This window comes from Choloepus didactylus, chromosome 13 (assembly GCF_015220235.1).
Source record: "Choloepus didactylus isolate mChoDid1 chromosome 13, mChoDid1.pri, whole genome shotgun sequence".
NCBI classification, from domain to species: Eukaryota; Metazoa; Chordata; class Mammalia; order Pilosa; family Megalonychidae; genus Choloepus; species Choloepus didactylus.
This window is the reverse complement of record NC_051319.1, coordinates 73,033,494-73,046,361: the sequence shown is the minus strand read 5'-3', so window position 1 is coordinate 73,046,361 and position 12,868 is coordinate 73,033,494. Positions and strand designations below refer to the sequence as shown.

Here is a 12,868-nt window from a genome sequence, read left to right as displayed (position 1 = left end):
CATAGTTTGGGAAGTTTTCTAATTTGATCAGTTGTGCAAATTTGCTTTTCTTCTTTATATTATGCAGTTAAAAATGAATATTAGCAATCTAATCCCGATTGTAGAAATGCTAAAGCACTGTATGATTGTAATCCCATTTGCATCAGAATCCCTAGAGATTTTCTTTTTTAAACTACAGAGTCCCAGGTCATGTACCCAGATATTTTGCTAGTAGGTTCATAATGGTCCTGAGACTCTGTCACATTTTTACTTTATTAAAATCAATGGGTGATTAATGAAATTAGTAAGGAAAAAGTAGAACTTTTATTTTTCTTTAAGGCGCACAATACATTATAAAGTACATGTCTAATGTGATAATCCAACAATAAGTGCTTAATCGTTGCTCATTGGAATGAAAATGAATTATAAAAAGTAATTAATAAAATGTTATATTGCTAGAGTTGGAAAAAAAATCTGTGCTTTTCCTTAATACATATACCTAATACATACTGACTAAAATAATTACAAGTGCTTAAAAACAGATTGAGAGAAATATTTGTATTATTCTAACTGCTGGCCACTCCATCATATATACTACATACATGCTCTGGAAACACACTGGGTAGCAATTTAGTTGCACTTCCTTGGGAAAATTTGTAAATAATACTCCTTTTCTGTCTTAGATAGTTATATAAGTCATCTTCCTCATTGATTATTTTATTGTACAATTGCATCAGTTAGGCATTGTATTGAGAAAGACTCAAAACAGTGGCTTATACAAATTAGGGATTATTTTCCTTACATGACAGAAAGTCTGAGGGTAGAGCATCTATCTGATACATGGGCTTCAAGATGGCCTCAGGGACCAATGCTACCCTTATATTTCTACTTTGCCAGAGTTGGTGTGTAATAGTTGCTTGTGATTATAATACAGTATACCCAACGACAGTGACTTCCATCTTGTTGACCAGGTCTGTGTCAAGTGCATATAAATGGGATAGTTCTGAAAGCTGCTCCTTCAACCATCAGTCTAACCTCTTAATATAGTAACCAACTCTAAATCCTCCGTCTTTATGGGATGCTGTGAAATGCAAATTTTTCCAGCTGGGTGCATTATTGCCCAGAACCAAGTTAGACTTCCAAAAAATAAGGAACATAGAATAGATACATCTTAAGCAATTAGTGATATTTGCAACAATATCTAGGTAGTATCCAAATGGACAAGTTCATATTTTTAGTCATTTTATGACTCATTTAAGGACATTTAAAGTATAATGGAAAGGAATAACCTTTTAATATAATTCTTTTAAAATAAGACATTTTAATGTACCTTGGATCACTATTTTGTTTAGCAAAAACCTGGAAGTGACCCATAGGCTGGTTTGATAAACTGTGATATTTTCATCCAGTAGAATACTATGCAGCTCTTAAAAGAAATGAGCAAAATCAATGTGTGATGATAAGGTTAGATCTATAAGACATTATAAAATGAAGAAAATAAATTTGCAGATCTGTATACAATGTAGATTCACTTTAAAAATATCCTTTATGCAGAATAGCTGTATCAAAAGAATTTTAATAAAAATTATTATTTGAAAGTCACAAAATTTTAAATTTTGCCATTTTATTAATGTTATGGTTATTGTTTAGGGTTCTCGGTGCTCTTCTGATGCCAACATGCTTGGAGAGATGATGTTTGGCTCTGTAGCAATGAGCTACAAAGGATCCACCCTAAAAATTCATCAGATCCGGTGAGGAATTTTTTCTGTTTTTTTTAGGATATTTAATTTTGTTGAAGATGAGAGAATTTCATATGATCTTCATTCCAATTGATACTCAGTTGATATCTTACATACTCAATTTATGATATTTTATGGATTTATTGACATTTCTTGACTGTTGTAACTTAGCTGTGAAATCTCTTTGACTTATACATTTTTATTTATAATAAATCAAAAAGATGATATCTCTGTCCCTCTCTTTTTTTTCATAGTTCCCCTCCACAGCTTATGCTCAGCAAAGTTTTTACTGCACGAACTGGCAGCAGTATCTGTGGGAGTCTCAATGCGTAAGTACTTTTGGGTGCAGGGGGAAGGATCATTATTTAAAATGTGCAAATTACAAAAACGTTAACAGCCTGCTCTTAGGATTGCAGCATGAATTTATGTTGTCTTGTTTCCCTAAGTTTGAAAGTTCATGGAAACCTTTTTTGAATTTAGTTGAAAAGCATGAGATGTGGTTCCTTTTTCTCTAATTTATTGGAAGCTATATATAGAAATAAAATGTTGAATGTTTTACCATCCTGGGTTGACGTGTTGACTTTCAGTTTTCCATTATTATGCTGAGTTAGCATTTGTAGGAAGTACTCTTCAGTTTTCAGATACCCTGCAGAATTAATCCTGTAAACAGGTGTGGCCAGGGTCAGCCATGTGGTAAGAATCAGGTATTACAAGTTCTTAATGCTGTATTAGAATAGTGAAACCTAAACAATGGCAGACTTGGTGACAGGATCGTGGTCTGTATGCCAGAACCTAGTAAATGAAGGACTGGCACTAGGGTCAGAGGTGCAAGTGGACCCCAGAGATTGCATTTGCAGGTGCAAAATCAGAACAGGGATTGCTGGATAGCCATATGCCCTGGAGCTAACCTAAGGTCAAAAACTTAGCCGAGGCAGCAAGGAGACTACTCTAGACTAAAGGAATCTTGAGTTCTATTAATTGTAAATGCTCTAAAAAGAATTCTGTTATAAGAGGCTTTATTAGCTGAGTTTCAAATACCTGTAGCTCTTTTTATTTTTCTTTTAGGAAGAAAGGATGGAAAAGGAGAGATGTTCTTAAAAATTTCATACACGCTAAATAAAAACATCTTGATGCAAAAATGCTTTTTTTTCATACCGCAGAAATTAGAAATCCTGTTAGATTAACTGATTTTAGCTATGATCGCCTGAGTTGCTGTATCTTTTTAAAGTTAGATTTGATAATTCCTAAAATATCTAGAAAGAACTTTGCACTAAAAGTATAATTTGTTTTTGTTACTCTGAGTGATTTACTAAAAGAAGTAATATAAGCTATAAGCTACTTACATGTAGACTAAAGATAATTTTTGAGTATCTGACAGCTCCTCCCCCCCTGAAAGTTTAGAACCTTTTTTCTAAGGTCCTAAATGCTCCAGAAATCTTATTTGTAATTCAAATTAGGGTCAACAACCTTTTTCTATAAAGGGCCAGCTAGTAAATGTTTTTTTGTCACCTTCTCTCAACTCTGCCATTGTAGCATGAAAGCAGCCGTAGACAAATCATAAATGAGTGGGTATGGCTGTCTTACACGCAAATTTTATTTATTTACCAGAGCAGGCAGCAGGCTGAATTTGGCCTTCACGCTGTAGTTTGCCAACCCTTGATTTAAATGGTTACTTTGATTTTAATGGTTTATAGTAGTAATGGAGAAACTTTCTTGTTTTACACTTAAAATTTCCTTGGAATGTATAAAGAATTGTCAATAACAGTGTAAAATGAATATGGAATTTATTGATTTTTTTTTCTCCTTCCCTTTCATAGACTGCAAGACAGTCTTGAATTCATCAATCAGGACAATAATACATTAAAGGCTGAAAATAACACAGTTATTAATGGATTACTTGGAAATATAGGTAAATGATTCTTTAGACTTTATAAGTTTTAAAAATGTTAACAGTATAAGAGGCTTGAAGTTGTTATTATAAGACTAAAGAGTTTCAAATCCTACAAGTGAAATAGGCATTTAATTGCAAATATTTTTAATGTTGTATTATTTGGAAGACATTTTTTTAATATATTTGAACATGATATTTATTTTGTATCTGAAAAAAGAGAATGCTGAGGATATATCTAATTTGTCTTCATTTTTAAAAAATACAGTATTATTGAAGTACATTCACATACCATACAGTCATTCAGAGTGCACAGTTGTTCACAGCACCATCACAGAGTTGTGCACCCACCACCATAATCAATTGTTGAACATCTTCAGTACATCACAAAAAAATACAAATACAAATAAAATTAAAAACAACCCCCCCTGCCCCCCCGCCATTCATCTACTCCCTGTCCCCATTTTCCCACTCATCTGTCCGTACACTGGATAAAGGGAGTGTGAGCCGTAAGACCCTCACAATCATGTGGTTACACTGTATAAGCTGTATAATTATATACTCGTCTTCAAGAAACAAGGCTAGTGGGTTGCAGTTCAACAGCTTCAGGTATTTCCTTCTAGCTATTTTAATACACTAAAAACTAAAAAGGAATATCTATATAATGCTTACGAGTTACCTCCAGAATGACCTCTTGACTGCATTTGAAATCTCTCAGCCACTGAAACTTTATTTTGTTTCATTTCTCTTCAGCCTTTTGGTCCAGAAGGCTTTCTCAGTTTTACAAAGCAGGGTCCAAGCTCATCCCCGGCAGTCACGTCCCACATTGCCAGGGAGATTTACACCCCTGGGAGTCATGTCCCATGCAGGGGGGATAGCAGTTAGTTCACCTGCTGAGTTGGCTTAGAGAGAGACCACATCTGAGCAACAAAAGAGGTTCTTCAGGGGTGACTCAGGCATAATTATAAGTAGGCTTAGCCTCTCCTTTGCAGTAACAAGCTTCATAAGGGCAAGCCCCAAGATTTAGGGCTCAGCCTACTAAACTGGTAGTCCCAAATGCTTGCAAGAATATCAGGAACTCCCCAGCTGGGGAAGTTTAATATTTTCACATTTTCCCCCAGTCCTTTAAGAGGGTTTTGTATTACTTGGGAGCTTTGTAAATACTTTTTATTCTCTGCCCAGATTACTCTGGGTTGTATCAGATTGTACACTAACCTGTACAAACCAGCCAGATTTCAATCCCTATTCAAGGTTCCATGTAATTATGGTGTTGGAGTAAACTGATCATACAAGTTGAATTATATAGTGTGCTACAGAAAATACCAATTTTGCACCAAATAAGCATCTCTTCCTTTGGTCCCACACAGAAGCCGAAGTTTTAAAACATAGTAAATATCCTTCTCTACTCTTTAGTCTGATCTACCCCAGTCTCAACCAAGTCCATCTCTAATTGAAGTCTGATCTCCTTTTCAGCCTCTTTAACAGTGCTGCATGGGGCAGTGCTGACACTCAACAGCTGCCGAACTCTGGCTCTGAGTTCCAGGTGCCACACACACACCTGAAGCTCCAGGGACTGACCAGGTCACACAAACAGCTCAGCATCTCAGAATTTAGAAATAACAATTACAACTCATGAATAGGTGTGACTGCTTGAGGGCTTACAATCTAGGAACCTTACATAAGCCTTTTCCTGATAACCCGTGCTCCCAGATTCAATTCTTAGAGTTTGTACATTATTGTTAGTCCATGTTACGAGGCATTATAATGTTTGTCATTTCATTTTTGGCTTATTTCACTCAACCTACTGTCCTCAAGGTCCATCACCTAGTTGCATACTTCACAACTTAATTCCTTCTTGCCACCGCTCAATATTCCATTGTATGTATACACCACAGTTCACCATTTGGTTTATCAGTTGATGTACCCTTAGGCCACCTCCATCCATTGCAAATCATGAATACTGCCGCCACAAACAACAGTATGCCAATGTCTACTCATGTCTCTGCTCTCAGTTCTCGAAGTGTACAACCAGTAACAGGGTTGCAGGACCATATGGCAACCCCATACTTTGCTTCCTGTGGAACCACTACACTGTCCTCCAGATGGACTACACCATTCTATTTCCCCACCAACAATGAATAGGTACATCCTGCTCTCCACATTTTCTCCAGCATTGGTATCCCTATTTATTATAAAAATAAACAGTTTTATTCACACACCATACAATCCATCCTAAGTAAACAATCAATGATTTCTGGTGTAATCATAGTTATACATTTACCACTACAATCTATTTGAGGACATTTACAATGAAAAGGTCATACAACAATAACACCACCACCAAGAATATCTTCATTGTTCTTTGTTTTTGTTTTTAATTTTGATGCATCTTGTAAAGGCATTGTCATTCATAAGGAAAATCTTTACTTGCCTTATTGAATATTTTAGCTGAGGAAGACTGATGTTAACACATTCTCCCTCCTCTCTTCTCTAACCACAAAGGTCATTTTGAAATGGTGTTTGTTTCTGTGACCTGCAATTCAGATGAGCAGGTTACATCTGACCTGCTCAGATGTGTTTATAAAATTTCTCATGATTTGTTTTATCCTAGAAAGCTCAACTAAATTGCTGCTCAGTATATTTCCAGTCCATAATGAACTCTAGTATGTGACGGAGTAGACAACAGTTAGGATAATATGAATATTTCTCTCATTCTGTGTTTAGAAAGAACTTGTAATTTTCATAAATATGTATTAGGTATATGTATTAATGGAAAGCTCAGATGTTTTTTCCAACATTTTATTAATTTTTATAATTCATGTTCATTCAAATGAGCAACCATTATATTAAGCACTTATTGTTGGTAATCACATTATTAATCAAGTAATAAATGTGTGTGTCTAGTAGAAATGTAAATGTTCTACTTTTTCTTTTCTAATTTGATTAATCACCTCATTGATTTTAATCAAGTAAAAATGTAACAAATAACTGTTTTCTTCATAATTTGACACTTTTTTAAGCTCAGGAGGCTTTTTAAAAGCTATTCATTTTAATACACAAATTCCTTTTCCCTTTAAAAAGGTAAATTACGCTATATAAGCTAGATATACTCATCCACTCTGTTGTAATATAGAGTGGAAAATTAATCCATTTAACAAAATATAGACTTTAAACAATGAACGGCTTTTACTTGAAAGCTCTTAATTGTGAATCAAGGATGTTTGAGCACTATTTCTTATTTTCTTTAAATTTCCAGTCATTCATTCAATAAATACTTGTAATATACCTAGCACTCTGCCAGGCCTTGAGGTTACAGTGGTGAACTAGACACAAACCCTGCCTTAACAGATTTATATTTAGTAGGAATAAGACAAGTAATATAACAATTAATAATATTATGTAGTGAATTCTTGGACAGGGTTAAGAGCAGGGTGTGACAGAAACAGAGGAGCACCCAATTCAGTTTTAGAGAGTTAGGAAGGCTTGCTAGAGGAAATGAGGCCTAAGCTTGAAGGATTAGACAGATGGTTAGGGAAAGAAATATTCCAGTCAGAAGCAATAGCATAGGTTTGCTGTTCCATCGAGTTTGGAATGAATGTAAATAAACCAGTGTGGTTGTAACACAGAGTAGAAGTAAAGGAAGTGAAAAGAAATAAGACGTGAACAAGAGTCAGATTATGAAGGGCATTGTGAGTCACACTGGGATAAATACAGATTTATGTTTTGAGCAGTTGGGCACCAGTGTGGGCATGTCATTTTGTGTCCTCTGAGAAACAGGCACCAAGACAGGATTGAATGTGCTAGAATTTTATTAGGGGAAATGATTGTGTGTGAGCAAATGGGAAGGGAGTTGGGTAAATTTGAGGAAGTCCTCAGATTGTAGTGCAAGTCTGACCCTGAATGAAGGAGAGAGGGTAGAAGGTTGGAAATGTTCCAGCCTGCCACGCAGTCCAAGGACGATTTGGCAAGGCCAGTGGGAATCTTCAAGGCAAAGTTGGTTGTCAGAGGAATTCCATGCCTCTCAGCAGTGGGCCTTCCTTAGTATAACTGCCGTGGCTCAGTTATTGGCTGGGAACATTCCATGGGATGCATGACCTTGGCACAGACTGGCAGTGGATTTCAGAGCACAGCAACTCAGTCCTTTCATCATTTACACTCCATATAGTTGGATATCTTCAAGGTGTATTCTCAGTGCCAACAGAGGCATTTTCAGCATATAGCGAGGTGATCAGATCAGATTTTATCTGCAAAAGAATATTCTGCCTGCAGTATGAATAGATTCAAGCAAGCCATTGGGATTGAGCAAAGACCCATTTTTAGAAGGCTCCTCATGGTTAATTCAAGTGACAGATGATGTTGACCTGGATTAGGATTTTGTCAGTAGGGTTAGAGAGTGGTTCAGGGGTTTGTTAATGGAAATAGAATTTACAGGACTTGGTAATTAAGTAGAAGAGCTAAGGGAAAAGGAGGAATCAAGGGTGGTGCTTTGCTAGCTTGTTGTGTAATTGCATGGGTGTTGGTACCATTCACTGAGCAGAACAGAAGAAATTGGAAGTGATGCTTTTAGGTTTAGGATGTCGAATTGGAAGTATTGATGGGATATCCAAGTGAAAATATCCATTATAGTTTGTTAGGTTGATAGGTACCTTATAGTGGTAGCTACTGTAACCTGAAAACTAATAAACATATAATGATTTAAACACAATAGAATTTTTTCCCCTCATGTACAATCCAAAAAGATATTCCTGATTGGCAGGCAGTTTTTCTTCAAATAGTTTTTTAAAGATCCAGTCTCCTTCCCTCTTTGGGTTGTGCCATATTAAACATGTGGCCTCCAAGGTTGTGCTCAGTTGCATCAAGCCAGTAGAAAGGTATCAGATGTGGAGAAGGCAAATCTACTTCATAACCATTTTGGCCGAGGAGTGACACACATCACTTTTGTTCCTATTTCATTGTTGACAACTAATCACATGGCTCCATCTGCATATGAAGGAGTCTGGAAATATGCTCTCTTGCTGGGTGGCTGCTTTCCAGAGACTACTTCATATTATGGAAGAGGAAGCACAACTTTTTGTTGGACAGTTAGCTATATCTGCCATGGATTTTAGACTCACCAGCACATAAGTGATAATTGAAAGCAGAAGAATGGGTAAGATGACCCAGGAAATGTAAAGAATGAGAAGAAAGATTGTTGAGATTAAATCTTTGGGAATACTGGCTTTAAAGAGTGGGTAGGAGAAGAGAGTCACAAAAAGGACACTGAAGAAAAAACTGTAAGAGAGAGTGGTATGAAAACTGAGTGGAAAAAATTTGAATTGGAATACAGTTAGCATCAAAAACTGCTTTTAGGCAATATAGCATGGACTGCATTATGCAACAGGAAGGATTTTGGTGTCCTAGGTGGGCAGTTTCAGTGGGGAACATAGAAGCCAAAGTTGAGGAAAGAAACTCAAAGAGTAATCTTCTTTTCCAAGATGCAAAATAGTGGTTCTCCAACTTTTTAGTTTCATTTGAATGAACATGAGTTTTCTCTAAAAATCTGTTAGAAATTTTTGAGATCCACAGAGAGCTTTTGTTTATGTGGGTTACATTTATTGATATAACTGTATTAGAAATTAAAACCATAAAATATAAAAAGTTACATAGTAATTCATTACAAAATAACCCTAATTACCCCTTGCAGATTAAGATAAATAGCATGTTTTTTTTTGAAATAACTATTTTCCAAGAAAAAAAAATTAGAAGAGTGGTGTTTCACATTTTGTAAATTTCTTTAATATCTGGCTTAGTTGCAAACAGCAGGATTTCAAATCCGTGTCCCTCTTCAATCTATTGTGATATGTTGTTTTCGTTGAATTGCATGAAGATAATCCAGTTTCAGATATTTAGTTGGAAAAGGACCTCCTGGGGGTCATTGGACGACATTTTAATGACCGAATAGATGTGTGGAGGGAATGTAGAAGAGATTAACTTTATTTAAATGTTAATAGAAAAAAGGAGTTTATAAAGAGGGTGAAGTTAGAGATAGAGTTGATAATTGGTAGAATGAAGTTTTTGGAGGAGGAAGAGAAGGTGGGGTGCTAGCAGACAGAATAATTAGCTGTGGAAGCAGGGGAGCGACTTCTTGGATATTTTATGACTAACTCCTGTTCCGGCTTGCTAATGCTGCCTTTTCACAAAACACCAGAAATGGATTGGCTTTTATAAAGGGGGTTTATTTGGTTACAAAGTTACAGTCTTAAGGCCATAAAGCCTCCAAGGTAATGCATCAACAATCGGGTACCTTCACTGGAGGATGGCCAATAGCATCCGGATAACTTCTGTTAGCTGGGAGGGCACATGGCTGTCATCTGCTCAGAAGTTCTGGTTTCAAAAGGGCTTTCTCCCAGGATGTTCCTCTCTAGGCTGCAGCTCCTCAAAAATGTCACCCTTAGTTACTGTTGGGGCCTTTGTCCTCTCTTAGCTTCTCAGGAGCAAAAGACTGCTTTCAAAGGCCATCTCCAAAATGTCTCTGTAAGCTGCAGCTCCTCTCTCAGCTCCTGTGCGTTCTTCAAAGTGTCGCTTTTGGCTATAGGAAGCTCGTTCCTTCTGTCTGAGCTTATGTAGTGCTCTAGTAAACTAATCAAGGCCCACAGTGAATGGGTGGGGCCACACCTCCATGGAAATGATCTAATCAGAGTCGTCACCTACCTTTGGGTAGAAACAATCAAAGAATTACAGTCTAATCAACACTAATATGTCTGCCCACACAAGATTGCAGCAATGATAATGGTGTTTGAGGGACATAATACATTCAAACCGGCACAACTCCCTAACACATAGTAAAGTTTGAATAATGTTACCTGTTATTGCTCAGGCAGGATGGAGGCAAGGATGGGTGAGAATTTTGGTAAGTTTGGAGGTAGGGTTGTAGGAAAAGGAGGGCTCCTATCTGGTGAATTATACTTTCTGTGTATGTGCACATGCATGCATGTGTATGGTTTAGGAGACAATCATATGCGAAGAGTAAGGAAGGGGTAGGTGAAGAAGGAGTTTTAAGAGATTGGGTAAGGTTTGAAGTAACTAGGGAGAATTGAAAAAAGAGCTGACCATGGAAATGGGGAAGAATTGCTGTACATTCACTGCAGTTATAGAACTTTCCTTGTTGTAGAAAAATGGTATCTGTTACCAATTTGAAAAATATAATTGTCATTTTTTGAAAGAGAAAACCCCTATTCAATCTTAGAAAAACCTCCTGGGTGTCTCTTTAGGGTATTCTGAGTAGAGCATAACTATCAGGTAACCCAGCTCCTTGCTTCCAGGCCGTAATGTTGCCCTTCTTGGGTCTTCAGACTACTCTATTATCTTCTCAGGGTTGTGTGTGGCAGTCACTTCTTTTGGACAGCCAGGAGCCTGGCCTTAAAGGGCCACATTGGCGTTCCTGCTTCCTCAGTTGCTGACCCCTGATTTGGGAACCTTTGTTACTGCCATTACCTTCTAACTTACTCCTAGCTTGGAATTTTTCTGTATACTCTCCTTATTATATGTTGTATTTTGTTTTCTCAGCCAAGCATTTAGATGGTTTTCTTCTTACTGCAGTTGCAGATACTTCAATCTTAAAGCCGGCTTTTTTAAAAGATAAATTTGTTTGGGAAATGCTACATTATGGAGATAACATTGCTGTGCTTTTTTAAATCTTTAAAAATACTGTTTTAGATTAGAAAAGATTGAACACTTAAAATAATTTTTACCTTGTATAGTGGATGCTTACTTCCGTTATTATGCACATATTTATTAGTAAATGGACATGGAATTGTTTGACATAAATCATGACCAAGGGGGAACTATCCTGTTTCAAAAAGGGGAAGCCAGCTTGAATTATTCTTATTTCGTTTAAAAGTTTCCATCTATATCTGTTGGTCTGCTCTTGTACTGCCTTAGCTAATCTTTATTCCTGACGCATTGTGGCTTCTCTAACAGCCCTCTTTCATGTGTATTTTACGTTTTTGCCATGTAGGTCTTTCACAGTTCTGCAGCCCCAGGCGGGCATTCTCTGAGCAGGGTCCGCTCCGCCTGATCAGGAGTGCCTCTTTCTTTGCAGGTTTGCGATGTGCTGTGTGGGTAGACTAGCTGGTGTGCCCCAGCGGCTAGAATCTGTAGTTAAGCTGTGGAAACAAGAGTCCAGATAAATGCAGATGGGCAGGGTATGGTTAAGAAAACATTGCTTAGGAAGTATAAGAACTGAATTGCTTTCTAACTGAATATGATTCTTAAAATTTCCAGAATCTGGGTTATCATTGAAATTGACATTTTTATCTAATTCCAGTTGGCCATTTCTTATCTCATTATGTCATAATTTTAATTTTTGGAATCGTAAATTGAATTTTAATATGGAATTTATTCCTTATAATACATTACAGTTTTTAATGTGACACTGTCTTGTTTCCATGGCTGAGTAGCTTTTGTTCCATAGTTCACTAATTGCAGAAAATACCCTATCTTATTATTCTTGTAAAATTTTTGATCTACACTATTCCATAAATAAGATTTTTCTTGGAGCTACGATTTAGATGAACAAGCACCATTACAATGCTATATAAAAGGCATATATGACTATGTTTGTTTATATCATTAAATTGATGATTGTAGAGTGTGTGTTCCTTTTTCTGAATCCAGGATTCTAGTAATTCTCCATGTTTTCACACATTTTAGATTACTTACCATTGTAACCTGTTGGTGGAAATTATTAGTAGAATGTGAATAAATTTATTCATAGATGTTCTCACATTGTTATCAGTTTACATTTGTTTCTTGTTTTAATTAACTTTTACTCTATAAATATTAGCCATCTTGTCTGCCAGATATAATTGTTCTTTTTTTTTTTTTAAGCTAAATTGAGGTCATTCCATTCAAACAGTCTTCTTAAACTTTTTATTATGGAAAATTCTGAACATGCATGAAAGTAGGCAGAATAGCAGTGTGCCATCATATACACATCACTTAACCCCAGCAACTATTGTTCATACTGTTTAGTAACTTGCTTTTTTTCATTTAGTGGTATATTGTGAATATCTTCCTATGTCATTTAATATTGCTTCTAAAATACAAAATTTCATCACCCCTTCTTTAGATATTATGTCGTAGATTCTTTTTGTCATTTAAGATGTCAAATCTTCAGGTAGATCTGAAAGCTTGTTCAACTGAGTAGTAGCTCCTGGTGTCGGGTTGGTGCCATGCTATTGGAAAAAAATAAAGGAATGCAATGAGATGAGCATGATTTAGT

General features: G+C 36.4%; 1 protein-coding gene across 2 annotated transcripts in view; it reads left to right on the top strand.

Moving 5' to 3' along the window:
* FNIP1 (folliculin interacting protein 1) overlaps positions 1-12,868 on the top strand; it is a 182,033-nt gene that overhangs the window by 119,764 nt on the left and 49,401 nt on the right. The window contains exons 4-7 of one of the 2 annotated variants that reach the window (XM_037802245.1): positions 1,630-1,730; positions 1,973-2,047; positions 3,536-3,627; positions 11,603-11,686. In XM_037802245.1, coding sequence (XP_037658173.1) covers positions 1,630-1,730; positions 1,973-2,047; positions 3,536-3,627; positions 11,603-11,686 — 352 coding nt within the window. The remainder of the gene's footprint in view (positions 1-1,629; positions 1,731-1,972; positions 2,048-3,535; positions 3,628-11,602; positions 11,687-12,868) is intronic. The other variant, XM_037802246.1, reaches the window with a different exon arrangement.